Raw genomic sequence first — 14,633 nt, forward strand, 5'->3', positions numbered from 1 at the left:
GATCAATACGCCTAGAAAACGTACCTGAGCCATATTTGACAAATGACAACTAGAGCCATACTTGACAACTGTCATCACTGTAACTTCCGATATTCTAATTTTTGGTTTGCACACTTATCTTCTTATCGAAGGTAAAACAGTTCAAAATAGGGATGAAACCTTTTTATTGACAGTGAATAGATATAAAATTATTTAACTGGATATTTCGAACACATATACAGTGTTCATCATCAGCAGTAAAACTAAAAGACATGAATAAAAATGAACAAAATCTATACCTAATAAACCAATTACATATAGTTTATTGCTGTTATTTTTTTCAATGCAACAGCGGAGGAAAATCTCTTTGACCTTTTCGGTTCCGGTTCATTAGAATTATCTGACATGTTACGTGGACAGAGGCCATAGCTCTTAGGTGAGGTGATATTTACTTTATTTTACCTCAGTAAATTATCATAAATTGAGTTCAATCCAAATTCACCTGTATCTCTGTTTATGGAATTATTCTTGAATAAAATGTTTTTAATTTCGATTGTTTCCCTGAAAATTTGCTTTAAACCTTGGTCCCTAGGAATCAAAGAAACATTTTGAAACAAAATAAAATGATTTGGATAATTAAAGATATGTTCCGAGAGGGCCGACGTGAAATCTTCAGGTTTGCAATTTTGCTTTAAAGACGATGCATTAGAATGTTGTACTCACAATTCTGGTGAGTACGTCCCACATAAGAGCTTCCACAAGTACACGGGATTTTATAAACCCCACTTAGTTGCTCTACGGAAGTCCGATCCTTTCCAGAATTTAAAACTAGCCAAAGTATTACTACGTCTTAAAGCTACCTTTAAGCCATTGTTTTGTAAAATTCTTTTAAGTTTTTCACTCAAACCTGGAACATATGGTAGAGAACAAAAAATATCTTTCTTTTCTGTTGTTTCCAGAATATCGTCAGAACATTCTAGAATTTTTTCCCTTCTTTTTGAAAAAGTCTGGTCATTTAACCAACCCGGATAATGGTTACTTATTAAAATCTCTTTTAACAACAATAATTCCCCCTCAATGAATTTTTGAGAGCAAATTCTAAAAATGCTGTCAGTTAAGGATATGATTAAACCAATTTTTACTTGGTGAGCATGACCGGAGAAAAACGACAAAAATCTGTTATTGTTAGTAGGTTTTCTGTAAATCTTAAAATCCAGACTATTTTCATTTTTTAAAAGAAGAACATCCAGAAAAGGAAGTTTATTATCCTCTTCTAATTCTATTGTAAATTTTAAATCACCTCCCCAAAAATTAAGTATGGAATTATGGTGTGGAGGAATTAAAAAGTTTTTTAGAACATCTAAAAATGAAAACAATTCATAAAGAGCTGTGACAAAAAAATAAACCTTAAGAGTATAAAGTGACTATAGCGATTAATACCATCTTGCATGTGACGTCTCTTGGCATTTTGTAATAATAATAATTATAAATAAATAAAAATAATAAATATAATATAAATAATATAATATATAAATATAATATATAAATATAATAATAATAAATATAATATAAATAAATAAATAATAATACTTTTGTAGTAATAAGGCAAAATAAGTATAATTAGTCCACTTGGCGAAATTAGTCTAATTACAGTTTCTGAAAACGAAAACACAAATTGTGAAGCTAAAAAAAAGCCAAGAAAGACCAGACTCCAGATGACGCTGATGCCTTTTTATATCAACACTAGCACCAGTTTTTGCTCTTAAAAGTTACCAACAAAGAGATACCATGAAGTTCTCCTTCATCCATGCGTGACTGAAGTGAACCTCTAGTTATAAAACATGATCGGTAACAATACCGTGAAACTTATTATGTGAAATTCGATTCGCAAATCCATAGGTTCGGTAACTAGACTAAAAAATCAAAAACCAGTTTATCACTAGGACAACCACATAGAAGAGCCAAATTTTGTTAAAATCTATTTTTCGCTGATATATATCGGGGTAAGTTATATAACGTTATTGCTTATCTATGATTTTATCGCTGATAAACTTATTATGTAAAATAATCCTTTAGAGATAAATACGTAACTAGAGAGAGAAAATTCGAAAACCAATTTATCACTAAGACAAAGACATAGAAGAGACGAATTTTGTAAAAATTTATTTATCGCTGATATATATCGTATAATTTCATGTCATAAAATAATATTCGCAAAAGAAGCACGAAAATTAAGTCTACACTAATACGACACGCAACAAAGACGCAATCAAAACAAAACGATATGGATTATGAGTCGGCAACGTTACTTGTGGAAAATTTGATAACGATAAAACTAAATTCTGACAAAACACGGTAAATTTTACCAAACTTTTCCAATGTAGATATCAGCTGCTATGTTAGGTTCGAAGAAAAATCCTCAAAAGTTTCAATAAAGAATACAAGTCCCCCTTTTTCGGTATTTTTCTACGAAAATTTTACAAATTTAAAATGAAATTTTTGCCAGCAAAATTTTGCAAAAAAGTTCATAAGTTAACTGGACCGAATATTGGCGGATCGGAAGACACTTAACCGGTTACCCTTTTATACTCGTAGAACCTTTTTTGTTGGGGAACCTGGCTACACAGGTGAAATTTCTATATTGTCAGAGTCTAGCTTTAAAAAGAACGATAAAAGCAAGTAATTTAAAAGGTGATATAAAGAAATCTCAACTCGAATCAATCAAGGCATATTAAAAAAGAATGAAATTATTAGTGAACGAAGCCAACCTTCTAATACATAATCAAGCAGCGCAATTATAAAAGACAAAGACAACTCTTCTCACTTAAAAATATATATATACAATATATTTTCCGCATTAGAATTTACCGTGTGTAACTGGGCTTAGATATCTGAGTAAAATTATTAACTAATAAAAATAACTAATGCTTTAAAAATAGAAATTTAACAAAAGAAAAGGTGACTTCAAATATAATTTATAAAATACATCTGGCTAAGACGGTGGAAACTACATTAAAGGGCAAGGAATAGAGAAGGAGCTATTTTGATTGGATAAGAAAAAAACAATAAGACAATAACAAATAAAGTAGATAACCTCTTTCGAAAAATGTTCTTTGCTATTTAAATGAGTTTTTATTTTTGCTATTTTACTTTACCGGGTACCCTTTTTTACGGGTAGTGGGTACCGTTTTTGTTGGGGAACCTGGCTACACAAGCGAAACTTTTACTAAGATAAGTTTTAAGTCTTGAATTTATGGTTACATTGGCTCAGCTAGCAACATTGCCTAAGGTGAAAGGTGACATCGCTTTCGAAAAAAAAGCAACGCAATATAAAATGGAAAGTAGATAACCTCCTTCGAGACAAACGTTCTTTGCTATTTTAACGATTTTTTATTTTTGCTATTTCACTTTACCGGGTACCCTTTTATAGTCGTAGCGGGTGTCGTTTTGTTGGGGAACCTGGCTACACAAGCGAAATTCTTACTAATATAATTTTTGGGTCTTGAATTTATGGTTACATTGCCTCAGGTGGAACGTGACGTCGCTTTCGAAAAAAAACAGCGCAATAACAAATAGGAAGTAGATAACCTCCTTCGAGACAAACATTCTTTGCTATTTAAACGGGTTTTTTATTTTTGCTATTTCACTTTACCGGGTACCCTTTTATACTCGTAGCGGGTACCGTTTTTGTTGGGAAACCTGGCTACACAAGCGAAATTCTTACTAATATAATTTTTAGGTCTTGAATTTACATTGCCTCAGCTAGCAGCATTGCCTCAGGTGGAAGGTCACATCGCTTTCGAAAAAAAAACAAAAAAACAAAAAAAAACAGCGCAATAACAAATAGGAAGTAGATAACCTCCTTCGAGACAAACATTCTTTGCTATTTAAACGGATTTTTATTTTTGCTATTTCACTGTACCAGGTACCCTTTTATACTCGTAGCGGGTACCATTTTTGTTGGGAAACCTGGCTACACAAGCGAAATTCTTACTAATATAATTTTTGGGTCTTGAATTTACATTGCATCAGCTAGCAGCATTGCCTCAGGTGGAAGGTTACATCGCTTTCGAAAAAAAAACAACAAAAAAACAGCGCAATAACAAATAGGAAGTAGATAACCTCCTTCGAGACAAACATTCTTTGCTATTTAAACGGGTTTTTATTTTTGCTATTTCACTGTACCGGGTACCCTTTTATACTCGTAGCGGGTACCGTTTTTGTTGGGAAACCTGGATACACAAGCGAAATTCTTACTAATATAATTTTTGGGTCTTGAATTTACATTGCCTCAGCTAGCAGCATTGCCTCGGGTGGAAGGTCACATCGCTTTCGAAAAAAAAACAAAACAAAAAAAACAGCGCAATAACAAATAGGAAGTAGATAACCTCCTTCGAGACAAACATTCTTTGCTATTTAAACGGGTTTTTTATTTTTGCTATTTCACTGTACCGGGTACCCTTTTATACTCGTAGCGGGTACCGTTTTTGTTGGGAAACCTGGCTACACAAGCGAAGTTCTTACTAATATAATTTTTGGGTCTTGAATTTACATTGCCTCAGCTAGCAGCATTGCCTCAGGTGGAAGGTCACATCGCTTTCGAAAAAAACAAAACAAAAAAAACAGCGCAATAACAAATAGGAAGTAGATAACCTCCTTCGAGACAAACATTCTTTGCTATTTAAACGGGTTTTTTATTTTTGCTATTTCACTGTACCGGGTACCCTTTTATACTCGTAGCGGGTACCGTTTTTGTTGGGAAACCTGGCTACACAAGCGAAGTTCTTACTAATATAATTTTTGGGTCTTGAATTTACATTGCCTCAGCTAGCAGCATTGCCTCAGGTGGAAGGTGACATCGCTTTCGAAAAAAAAAACAAAACAAAAAAAACAACGCAATAACAAATAGGAAGTAGATAACCTCCGTCGAGACAAACTTTCTTTGCCATTTTAAGTTAGGTAGTGAAGACAGGTGACTGGAGGTTTGAAGAATCAGCTCGCACACAAAATATTTAGAATGTCTAAAAATCCATAATGAGCTCACTTTTACGACCAAACTGTCTTTACAAAATATTATCAAGATTTAAAATACTAAGTTCTAATTATTTAAATTAAATTTGTTTAAATTAATTTAGATTTAAAGTAAATTTTAACTAAATATTAGAAGTCGAAAATACTAGATATTTTAAAAAATCAAGTATATTTGTTCAGAATGCGGTCGTTTGCTCTAAAAATCTAAACAGACATAGAATCTTTCATGTAAGGCTTTCATGTAAGAATTTAATTAGTTGTAATTTAATCAAATTTAATCATGTAATTTCTTTCATGTAATAATCATTCATGTAATAAAAGGCCTGATGTATAATTTTAGCCAGAGATTTCTTTTGGAACCTCGACCGTTATTTTAATTCAATCTTTGAGCGCACATGTGAGCGCGCTATTCGGGGAATAAAGCAACTTTTTTTTTGTAAAAATACTACGTCTGCTTACCCCTTCATAAAAAAGAATTAATATTCCAATCCCTTATTTGCCTAATTCACTCTAAAACATAATTAATACTAAATTAAAACTCTTTAACAAAAATAATTAGTTGAAAGACGAGAAGTATCATAGACAGGGCCGTATCCAGGATTTTTTTCTGGGAGAATTTTACAAAGGATTTTTTTTTCAAGGGAAGGCTCACAAATTTTTTTTTAAACGCACCAAAGATTTGTTTATATTCATTTTTGTTACGCTTTTTGCGAGTCAGACATACTTTTTTTTGGGGGGGGGAGGTCAAACCCCTGACCCCTGGATACGGCCTTGATCATAGGTTTAACCATTAAAACAGGGTACAAGGCAAAAGACAGGCACACAAGCGGAGATGTCTTTTAGAGGAAGGGAAGGGAAGGAGACAGAAGGCGGAGGTCCGTTCGAGAAGGAGAGACATTACGGAGGAAGTTCAAAAGCCATCAAAAAAATAAGTAATAAGAATAACAAAAGAAGAAAAAGAAAGGAGAATTAAATAGAAATATATTGGAAGCCTTAAAACTTAAGGATTTCAAGAAGGAATAGGGGGGAGGGATCTCGAAGGTTTCATTTCTGCACGGGTGTCTGCAAAAAGAGATAATTTTCGTTACAATCATCTAATTAAGACACTTATTTGTAATTAGCCAGTGTTTCTGGTAGGAGTAATATCAATTCAAGAGGAAGAGTGGACAGGTAGGCTGTAAAAATGAAACGAAAATTTCCAGGTAAAATGAAAAAAAATCCAGGCCAAAAATCAATAAAAAGAACAGAAAGAATCGATTGAAAGAATCAAATACATCCCGTCAAAAGTCAATTTTAGTCAAACCAAATAAAAAGTTTTGAGATTTTATTCCATAGATTTTTACTAGTGTCTTAAGCTAGAAGTTTTGATTTACGAATTTTACTGAAATCTTTAAAGAAATGTCGCAGTGAATTCCCCCCCCCCCATATCTAACTGAAAATCGACCACAGTAGAATCCAACAGCATGAACTGCTCTCACCTTAAAAATTATACGTACTATTGTTAAAATATACTCTGGGTGGATAAAACCTTTTCTCTTACAAGAAAATCACTCAAACAACACACCACAAGACTGAAGTAAACCATATGCATGGAAGTTAAAATCTGGGGGAAATTGTTAAGAATATAATAATAGGATGGAGTAAATTATCCCTGAGTCGTCCTAGTCGGGTGATTTGGTACGCTGGATTTATGATCCTTTGTCCAGGAGGGCGAGGGTTCGAATCCTAGTGTACCCATATTTTAGTTTGGGATAGAGATCAGTGGCGTGACTCTGTAATCTCGGCCAGAGTTGACCCAACTCTAAATGGGTACCCGGAGAAATCTTGGGAAGGTGAACTGGAAGGGTGTGCGAAAGCACAGGATGGTTGGGCCCCAACCCCCAATGCACTTCCAGGCTGAAGGGCCAAGAAACAGAGATCAGCACCACCGGTAGGGACTATAGGGTCCAATGCCGTATTCTTCTTTACCAAAATTATCCCTGTTACAGAAATAAAACAAGCTCCTCGAAATGAATTTCTAGTAATGCCCATAGGGAATACAAGGTTTCTTATTAAGAGAAGTGGTTTAAAGAAAACCAAATCCCATAGCAGAAATTAATCATAATTAATCACAATTTTTGCATATTGGTCAAATTTATGTGGAAAAATTTATCATAATTTCGCATCTCTTCCATCCTTGAAGAAAACTTTGATTAAGAGTGAGACATCACAAGGAAAGAGGAGTTACGCCCCTAGCCCTGAAAATTCATTTTAGCTGTCTCTAGTTATGAAATCACCCATGTCTTTCTAAGTAAACTTATACGTTTTAGGATTCAATTGATATGATTCAAGAAAAGAGGAAAATAGAGACACCCACAAAAATGACAAGAACTGTTCACGCGTGTTTCAAAAACACTAGCTATTTCTTCCCTTTCACGCCTAAAGGACGAAAATTATGATTTGATCAGTGTCGGTTCTGGCTTTTACTGCGCCCAAGATAAAATATAAATTAGCCCCCCCCCCCCTGCCCCCTGTCTTCCACAACATATTTTCAATTTATTAATATTAATTGGAGATTTATTTTTTAATTATATTGATTTAATAATTTGATTATTATTATTTCTTAATTCAATTTTTTGAACTATTATAATTCGATTATCATTATTTAATTTTCAATTTTCTATCTAAATAATTAATCATTTACTAATTGTTTTCACTTATTTACTGCACCCCCCACTTTTATTTTAATAAAAATGAAATATCTAAGATCACAAAATTGTTAGTAGCCGTTAGATTAGTCACTTTGAATTTTGCGCCCCTGAAATTTCTGCACCCAGGAAAAATGTCCCCTCAGCCACAAAAATATGCCCCCCCCTCCAAAAAAAAACAAACATTATACCACCCCCTAAAAAAATACAAAAACAAAAACTGGCTATAATTTTAATACTTTTAAAAAAGTGTGAAAAAAATTCCCTGGTTGATCTCCCCTTTAACTTGAAATATTTGGTCAATTTACAGCTTTGAATTGAGTTTTCTGGGTTCGCACAGTTGCGTTTTTGCAATTTCCAAAAAACCGAATCCGTTTCTCTAAGTTCGAGTATCATAACTGTTCAATGGTTGTGCTGAAACACCTAAAAATAGCCGCTACAAAACAAAATGAAATAAAATTTTTCTACAAGGTAATGACCCACAATTTTTTTGGGGAGTAGAAGGGGGGGGGGAATATTAAAGAGCCTAGAGAGAGAGAAGCACAATGAAGGACAAAGTAAAACAGAAGTTTTCTTTTGACTGTTTGAATAAGAAATATACAAAATTTAGGGTTTGGAGGGGGACAGTGCGGGCCCTGAAGCCTCTGTGCTTAGTATCTAGCGCCACGTCTTTAATTGTGTCAAAGTGACACGTGGCCACGTGGCAAGGTGCCAAGTCTTTAATTGTGTCAAAGTACCACGTGGCAATTGTGGCAAAGTGTCATGTTTTTCATTGTGTTTTAGAGGATAGAACAGACTGAATTGATAAGAACTATTCTAGATTTTTTGTAGCATTCAATCTACGCCAGGCGTCTTGCATCACAAAAATGCAGCTGTGTGAATTCAAGGTTAGCACAGTTTTTAAAATGGGTTATGTCCTTAAATGGGTTATGGGTTATGCCCTTATTCTAGAAGGCTGAACGAGCTGTAAGCACTGACGGTGAAAACCTTGGATTTGTTGGCCCTCTTATAAAAGACTTCCACTCATAACACTCCTCCAAACCATGTCCATATGCAGTGTCCGCATCTGATCTTCGAATCACAATAAGCCGGATATCCGTATGCAAAAATATTCGACCTGATTTGGTACTGGCAAACCTTAAAAAATAAACTAATTACTTACAGAACTATATTTATATTATAGAATTAATTAATTATTACTTATAGTGATTATAACTATAGTTATTATAGTTAGCGATTATACTTATTACTAATTACTTATAGAAGCCACAACAAAAAACTGTAAATATCAAAGTGCGCAACTATCTACCGCCACTCGAATTTCATAACAATTAAGTTTTCAAATAGGAGGAGTCAAAATGTATTTTTAAAGTCTAGGAATAGGGAACATCTGTAATTTTTTCAATGAAAATACTAGAAAAGTATTTTTTCCTTGAAATACCTTAAAAATGTATTTTTCGAAATAAACGGGTTGGGGGGAATCTGACGGGAAGTTTTGTCATTTCTTTTCAATAAAAATACAGATAAAAGGCATTTTCAATGAAAATACGCCAAAAAGATATTTTTTGAATCTAGGGGGGGGGGGGGATAGAGTGGACAGTTCAGTTTTTTACCATTTAAAAAAATAATTACAACTAAAACTTTTTTTTTTGTACACAATACGAAGTACAGCTTGAATTCTGATTTAGACAGTGAAAAAAAAAAAAAAAAAAAAAAAAAAAACAGGTACGATAGCCCTGATAGTTCGATCACATATACAGCGATCGTCATCAGTAGAATTGCTAAAATATATAATTTAAACTAGCATATTTATACACAAAAAAATAAAAAACTTCTCGTGTCATTCACAAAATAACTGAACTTCCGGAATTCTCACAAGCTTATTTTCAGAGAGAGTTCATTGAAAAAGATCATTCAAAGTCTTGATGATTTCTTTCTTTAATCTTGCCCGGAAGTAAGACAAATTTCCAATGAAGACAAAGCCTTCCGTGTCTTCTAATTGCAAACAAAATGTTGAGTTTATAGTTGTTCACTTGGCTGAACAAATCATCATACGTACACCCTCAAAAGAAAGCTACATCTTGATAAGCCAATAGATATATACTTCGGATCATATCATCAATAGATGATACACTTCGGATCAATAGACACTGGAAATGTAATGTACGTACTGCTTACAAAAGGTGGCCAAAGCCGGGTCGGAGTCGGATACATAGTCTTTTGAGGGTGTACGTTTATAGTTGTTCACCTGGCTATTAATTTGTTATAGAACAGCAGTGTTGTCTAAGAAAAGAGTACCTAATTTAGGTGTTACGTCGAAAATACCTTGAATTTTATGTTGCTTATTCGACTCCATTGAGACCTTATCCCTCTAAACTTATCCCACCGCTAAAATAAGGGCTATTACTATTAAATTTATTACTATTAATATAAGGGCTATAACCCCCTTGTAAGTGTAATATCAAATTGACATAAGATTTTGTTGTTGTGATAATTAAAGCTTTCTATACTGGCAACCATAAAACAAAGTAATTATTAATTGATTTTATCAATGAAAATCTACACCCTGTGAAAAATTTTATGAACTAAAAACTACACCGATTTGCCATAACTGAAACCTGTATTATGTTTATCAAACATCATTCATCTCTAGTCCCTCTGCATCCCTCCTCCTTCCTCTTGCTGGAGGTTATGAAAAGTCACACCTTGGCAACATATTTTATGAACTAAAGGCTACACCTATTTGGCATAACTGAAACACATATTATGTTTAGTGGACAGCCTTTATGTATAATCCCCTCTGCATTACCCTCCCCCCTTGTTGGAGCTTATGAAAACTCACACCATGACAGCAAATTTTATAAACTAAAAACTATAACTATTTGCCATCGTTGAAAAATACATTATGTTTATACGACACCTTTAAGCAATATCCCCCGTAATTTATCCACCGCTTTGTTGGGTAAATCCGTTTTACAAATAAAAGACTGCAAGTACCTGGGATCACCTACACTTTGTTTATCAGATTCCCTTGAAGCCATATTCCTTGGAATTAGCTCCCCCCATTTTTGGGGCTATAAAACGCTATTCCATGACGGCACATTTTACAAATTAAAGACTGCAGCTATGTGCCATCGATGAAGCATACATTGCGTTTATCAGACTCACTTGAAGCCCTATCCTCTCCATTCCCCCCTTTAAACCCATCAAGATTTGAACAATTAAATTCATTTTAGATGTTGTTGTCAACCTGATAGTATAGTAATTTCTACATTCGCAAATAGTAGCTCAAAGTTAGCAGTTTCTATACTGGCAAATAATGAAAATTTAAAAGCACCTTTGAATAATCTATCTATAGAAACAAAAGGCCAAATTTGCAAAATTTAATTTCTGTTTGTTTTACAATTATTTTTGAGGAGTAATTAATAGGGGGTAAACACCTAGAACCAGGATAAATATCTTTAAAAAGATAATCTGTTCCTAATTGTTTTTCTTAAAAATTAAATAGAAAAGATTAAATAAATGCAATAATATTCAAGTAATTATGGTGCGCAGGAAAAATGTACAAATATCATATGGCATATTTGAGGCTTTACCATCAAAGTAAAAAAAAAAAAAAAAAAAAAAAAAAAAAAAAAAAAAAAAAAAAAAAAAAAAAAAAAAAAAAAAAAAAAAAAAAAACTGCCAGTAAAAAGCTGCATAATGATAAAAAACTTTACAAATTGAAAATTGCATTCATCTCCTTGGAGCCAGCAAATATAATTGCGAATCATTATCAAATACACAAATTGGATTGTAGCCGGAGCCTCCATTATGTTTGTCAATCTACTTCAGGGCATTATCCCTCTCAATTTTCCTCACCACTTTATAAGAGGCTATTGCTTTAATTTCTTTACAAATATTAAATCAACTTTAGACTAATTGCTTGTATTAAAATATGAAAAATCTTAATGAGAAGTCAATATTAATGTGTGACAGCGAATTTTACGAATGAAATGACTGCAACTATCTTTCATCATTGGAACCTTCATTTATTTTATCACACTGATTTGAGACCATCACCTCATAGCATTTGTGCATCCACCCTCTTAAATTGGGATTATGGAAAGGAGTGGAGGCGTGTCAACGGGGTTTCTGGAGGGATCTTTTCTCTGGAATCTAAACAATTATGTGGTTGTAAAATTTATTAGGTGAAAAGGTAATTCACCAATTTAAGCAGTTTTCCCTCTTTTTCCCTCATTGCAATCTTCATTTGTGGCTCTACCCCTCAGATTGGGGTTATAGGGCGGGGTGGGGTACATTAACTAAAAATTAGATTCTGTTGTTGTCATGATTGTCAATCTTATTTGAGTATTAAACAGAGAGACTCAGGTACATATTTAGATTTTTTGGAGAGAGAAGGAGGGGGAATAGAAAAAACTTATTTGATCATTCGAATAAAAGTGCTCTGAATTTCGTGAAATAATAAGATTTCATGGCTGGGAGCCGAGACCATCTTTCATATGACCTGATTCCCCTAAAAAATACCAATTTTCTCTCAGTCACTATCGTGGGTGGGTTCACAATGATAAGCTGAGCATATGAGCTAACTTTTTACAGGTGAGCCTCATTTCCTCACTATTACTTACTGTTTTAACATGGTTTCTTTTTCGTTCACGCAGACAAAGACGTATAGATTATGCAAGGAAAACATTCAAGGCGCATTCCCCTTCTAGAAATTTAATTGAGGTCCAGTTTCTTAACTTTTAATTTATTTCTTCTGAGCATTACATCCAGGTTGATCTCTTTAATGCCAAGCACAGGTAGTTTAGAGAAAAAAGCAACAACAAACAAATACCTTAAGTGTCCTCCCTTTCTCTTACTTGTACACAGGTCTGAGAGGGGGTATAGTTAATAATTAATAAATATTATACATAATAAATTATATATAGAGCGGGTATAGTTAATAAAATGAGAATGGTGTGAAGCAAGCCCACGAAAATGTGGCAAGAAAAATGTGTTGTGACACGAGTTTTTTAATTTTTCCCAGAAGGGATGATTTTTTCGGTCGGACGACAGAAAAAAGAAATAAAAGAACGAAAACAAAAAAGAGAAAACAAAGAGAAAAACAAAGAAATTTGAACAAAGTCGAAGAACAAAAACAAAGAGAAAACACAGAGAGAAACAGAAGAGAGAAGCAAAGAGAAAGCAAAGAATTTTGAAAAAATCAAAGAACGAAAATAAAGAAAAAAGAAAACAAAGAGAGAAACAGAAAAGAGAAGCCAAGAAATTTGAACTAATCCAAGAACGAAAACAAAGAGAAAAGAGAAAACAAAGAGAAAAACAGAAGAGAAAAACTAAGAGAAAACAAAGAATTTCGAACAAATCAAAGAACGTGTTATTGCCTGACGTTTATGCTTAAACATATGAGATATTGATTCTCACTTTCGTACGGCAGAATATGGAAACCTCGGACAAGTTTGAATATATTGTAGTTTGATTTTTCCGTCATGAGAAAAATTTCGCCCAAAAGAATAAAACATGCCTATTTGATTGAGTTTTTTGGATATTCAATCAACTGGGTATTTGATGCTATGAAATAAACCTGTAAGCCAAAGAGTATAGGTAACTTATAAGAAATGGAACTAGCACTAGTGTACAAAAAAAAAAAAAAAAAAAAAAAAAAAAAAAAAAAAAAAAAAAAAAAAAAAAAAAAAAAAAAAAAAAGAGAATGAGAAGTTAGAACTGTGTTAGTCAAGTGAAAATAACCACTTCACGATTTTGCCTCCAATTTGTTGGGTGAAGTTTTGTCTCCAATTTGCCCAAAAGTTTTACCAAGAATTATTAGCAGTTCCGAATTCTGTATTATAATCATAAGCATAGAAACTAGGGACTCTGATTTGTTGCATGATCTAGGTTTTGAATATTGCGCTTTAAAGTTCTCAAACAATTTTTTCCAACAATGATTCGATTTGTTAGAGAAATTACCTGAAAATATTAGAATATATATTAGTGAAAATATTAGTATTAGTATATAAATATTAGAGCATATAGATTACATTAGTCTTAAACTCGCTAGGAATGTTGGCATTTTAAGAAAGTTGCAGTATATTTTCCCAAGAGATAGTTTAAGAACACTGTATTATTCCTTAATTCATCCTTATCTGCTATATTGTTGTAATGTTTGGGGTAGTACATTTCCTTCTCATCTCCACCATATTCGAGTTTTGCAGAATAAAGCGCTTCGAGTGTTATGTGGTATAGGTTTTAAAGACTCGGTACAAAAGAGGTATATAGATTGCAAAATCTTGCCTTTAGCAGGACTTATTACTTTTTATCAAAGCCTGTTTATATATAAATATTTTCAAAATTGTTTACCAATATGTTTTAAAAGTATGTTTTAATTAGGAAGTGATATTCATACACATTCTACGAGACAGTCCGATATAATTCGTCGTCCGCTTGCTATTACCCGTAGATCTCAATTTTCGATTCGGCATCTAGGACCCCATGCATGGAATTGTTTACCTACGACTTTGAGAAACATGGATAATTTTCTTGAGTTTCGGTGGGAATTAAAGCTATTTTGCCTTAATATTTATGGTTTTGATAGTTGAGCGGACCTCAAGTGGAGCCAAGATGTTGGTTTTGTTTTGGGCGATACTGGTCAAGTGGTTTTAGTTTCTTTTCCTTTTGTCTTTTTTAAAGTGTAATTCCGTATCGATTGAAATGCAGGGTAATTGATTTTTTTTTTCTTCTTATTTTCTTTTCTTTTTTCTTTTCCTTTTCTTTTTTATTTTCTTCTTCTTTTTTGTATTATTTTTATTTGTATGTGTATTGGGGTTGTAAGCCCAAACAAGCTTTTGCTTCGGGCCATTTGCTTGTTTTGTTTTGTTATTTATATTAATAAACCCATCTTTCTCTCTATAGAGTCTCTGTTCTGACGTCATAAACAAT

At 33.2% G+C, this 14,633-nt stretch overlaps 1 protein-coding gene across 1 annotated transcript in view; it reads right to left on the reverse strand.

The window, feature by feature from the left end:
• Positions 1–2,125: 2,125 nt before the first annotated feature.
• LOC136029393 (atos homolog protein A-like) overlaps positions 2,126–14,633 on the reverse strand; it is a 38,577-nt gene continuing 26,069 nt past the window's right edge. The window contains exon 6 of the mRNA XM_065707738.1: positions 2,126–8,834. Within this exon, the coding sequence (XP_065563810.1) occupies positions 8,645–8,834 (190 nt within the window). The 3' untranslated portion in view covers positions 2,126–8,644. The remainder of the gene's footprint in view (positions 8,835–14,633) is intronic.

This window comes from Artemia franciscana, chromosome 7 (genome assembly GCF_032884065.1).
Source record: "Artemia franciscana chromosome 7, ASM3288406v1, whole genome shotgun sequence".
Lineage (NCBI taxonomy): Eukaryota > Metazoa > Arthropoda > Branchiopoda > Anostraca > Artemiidae > Artemia > Artemia franciscana.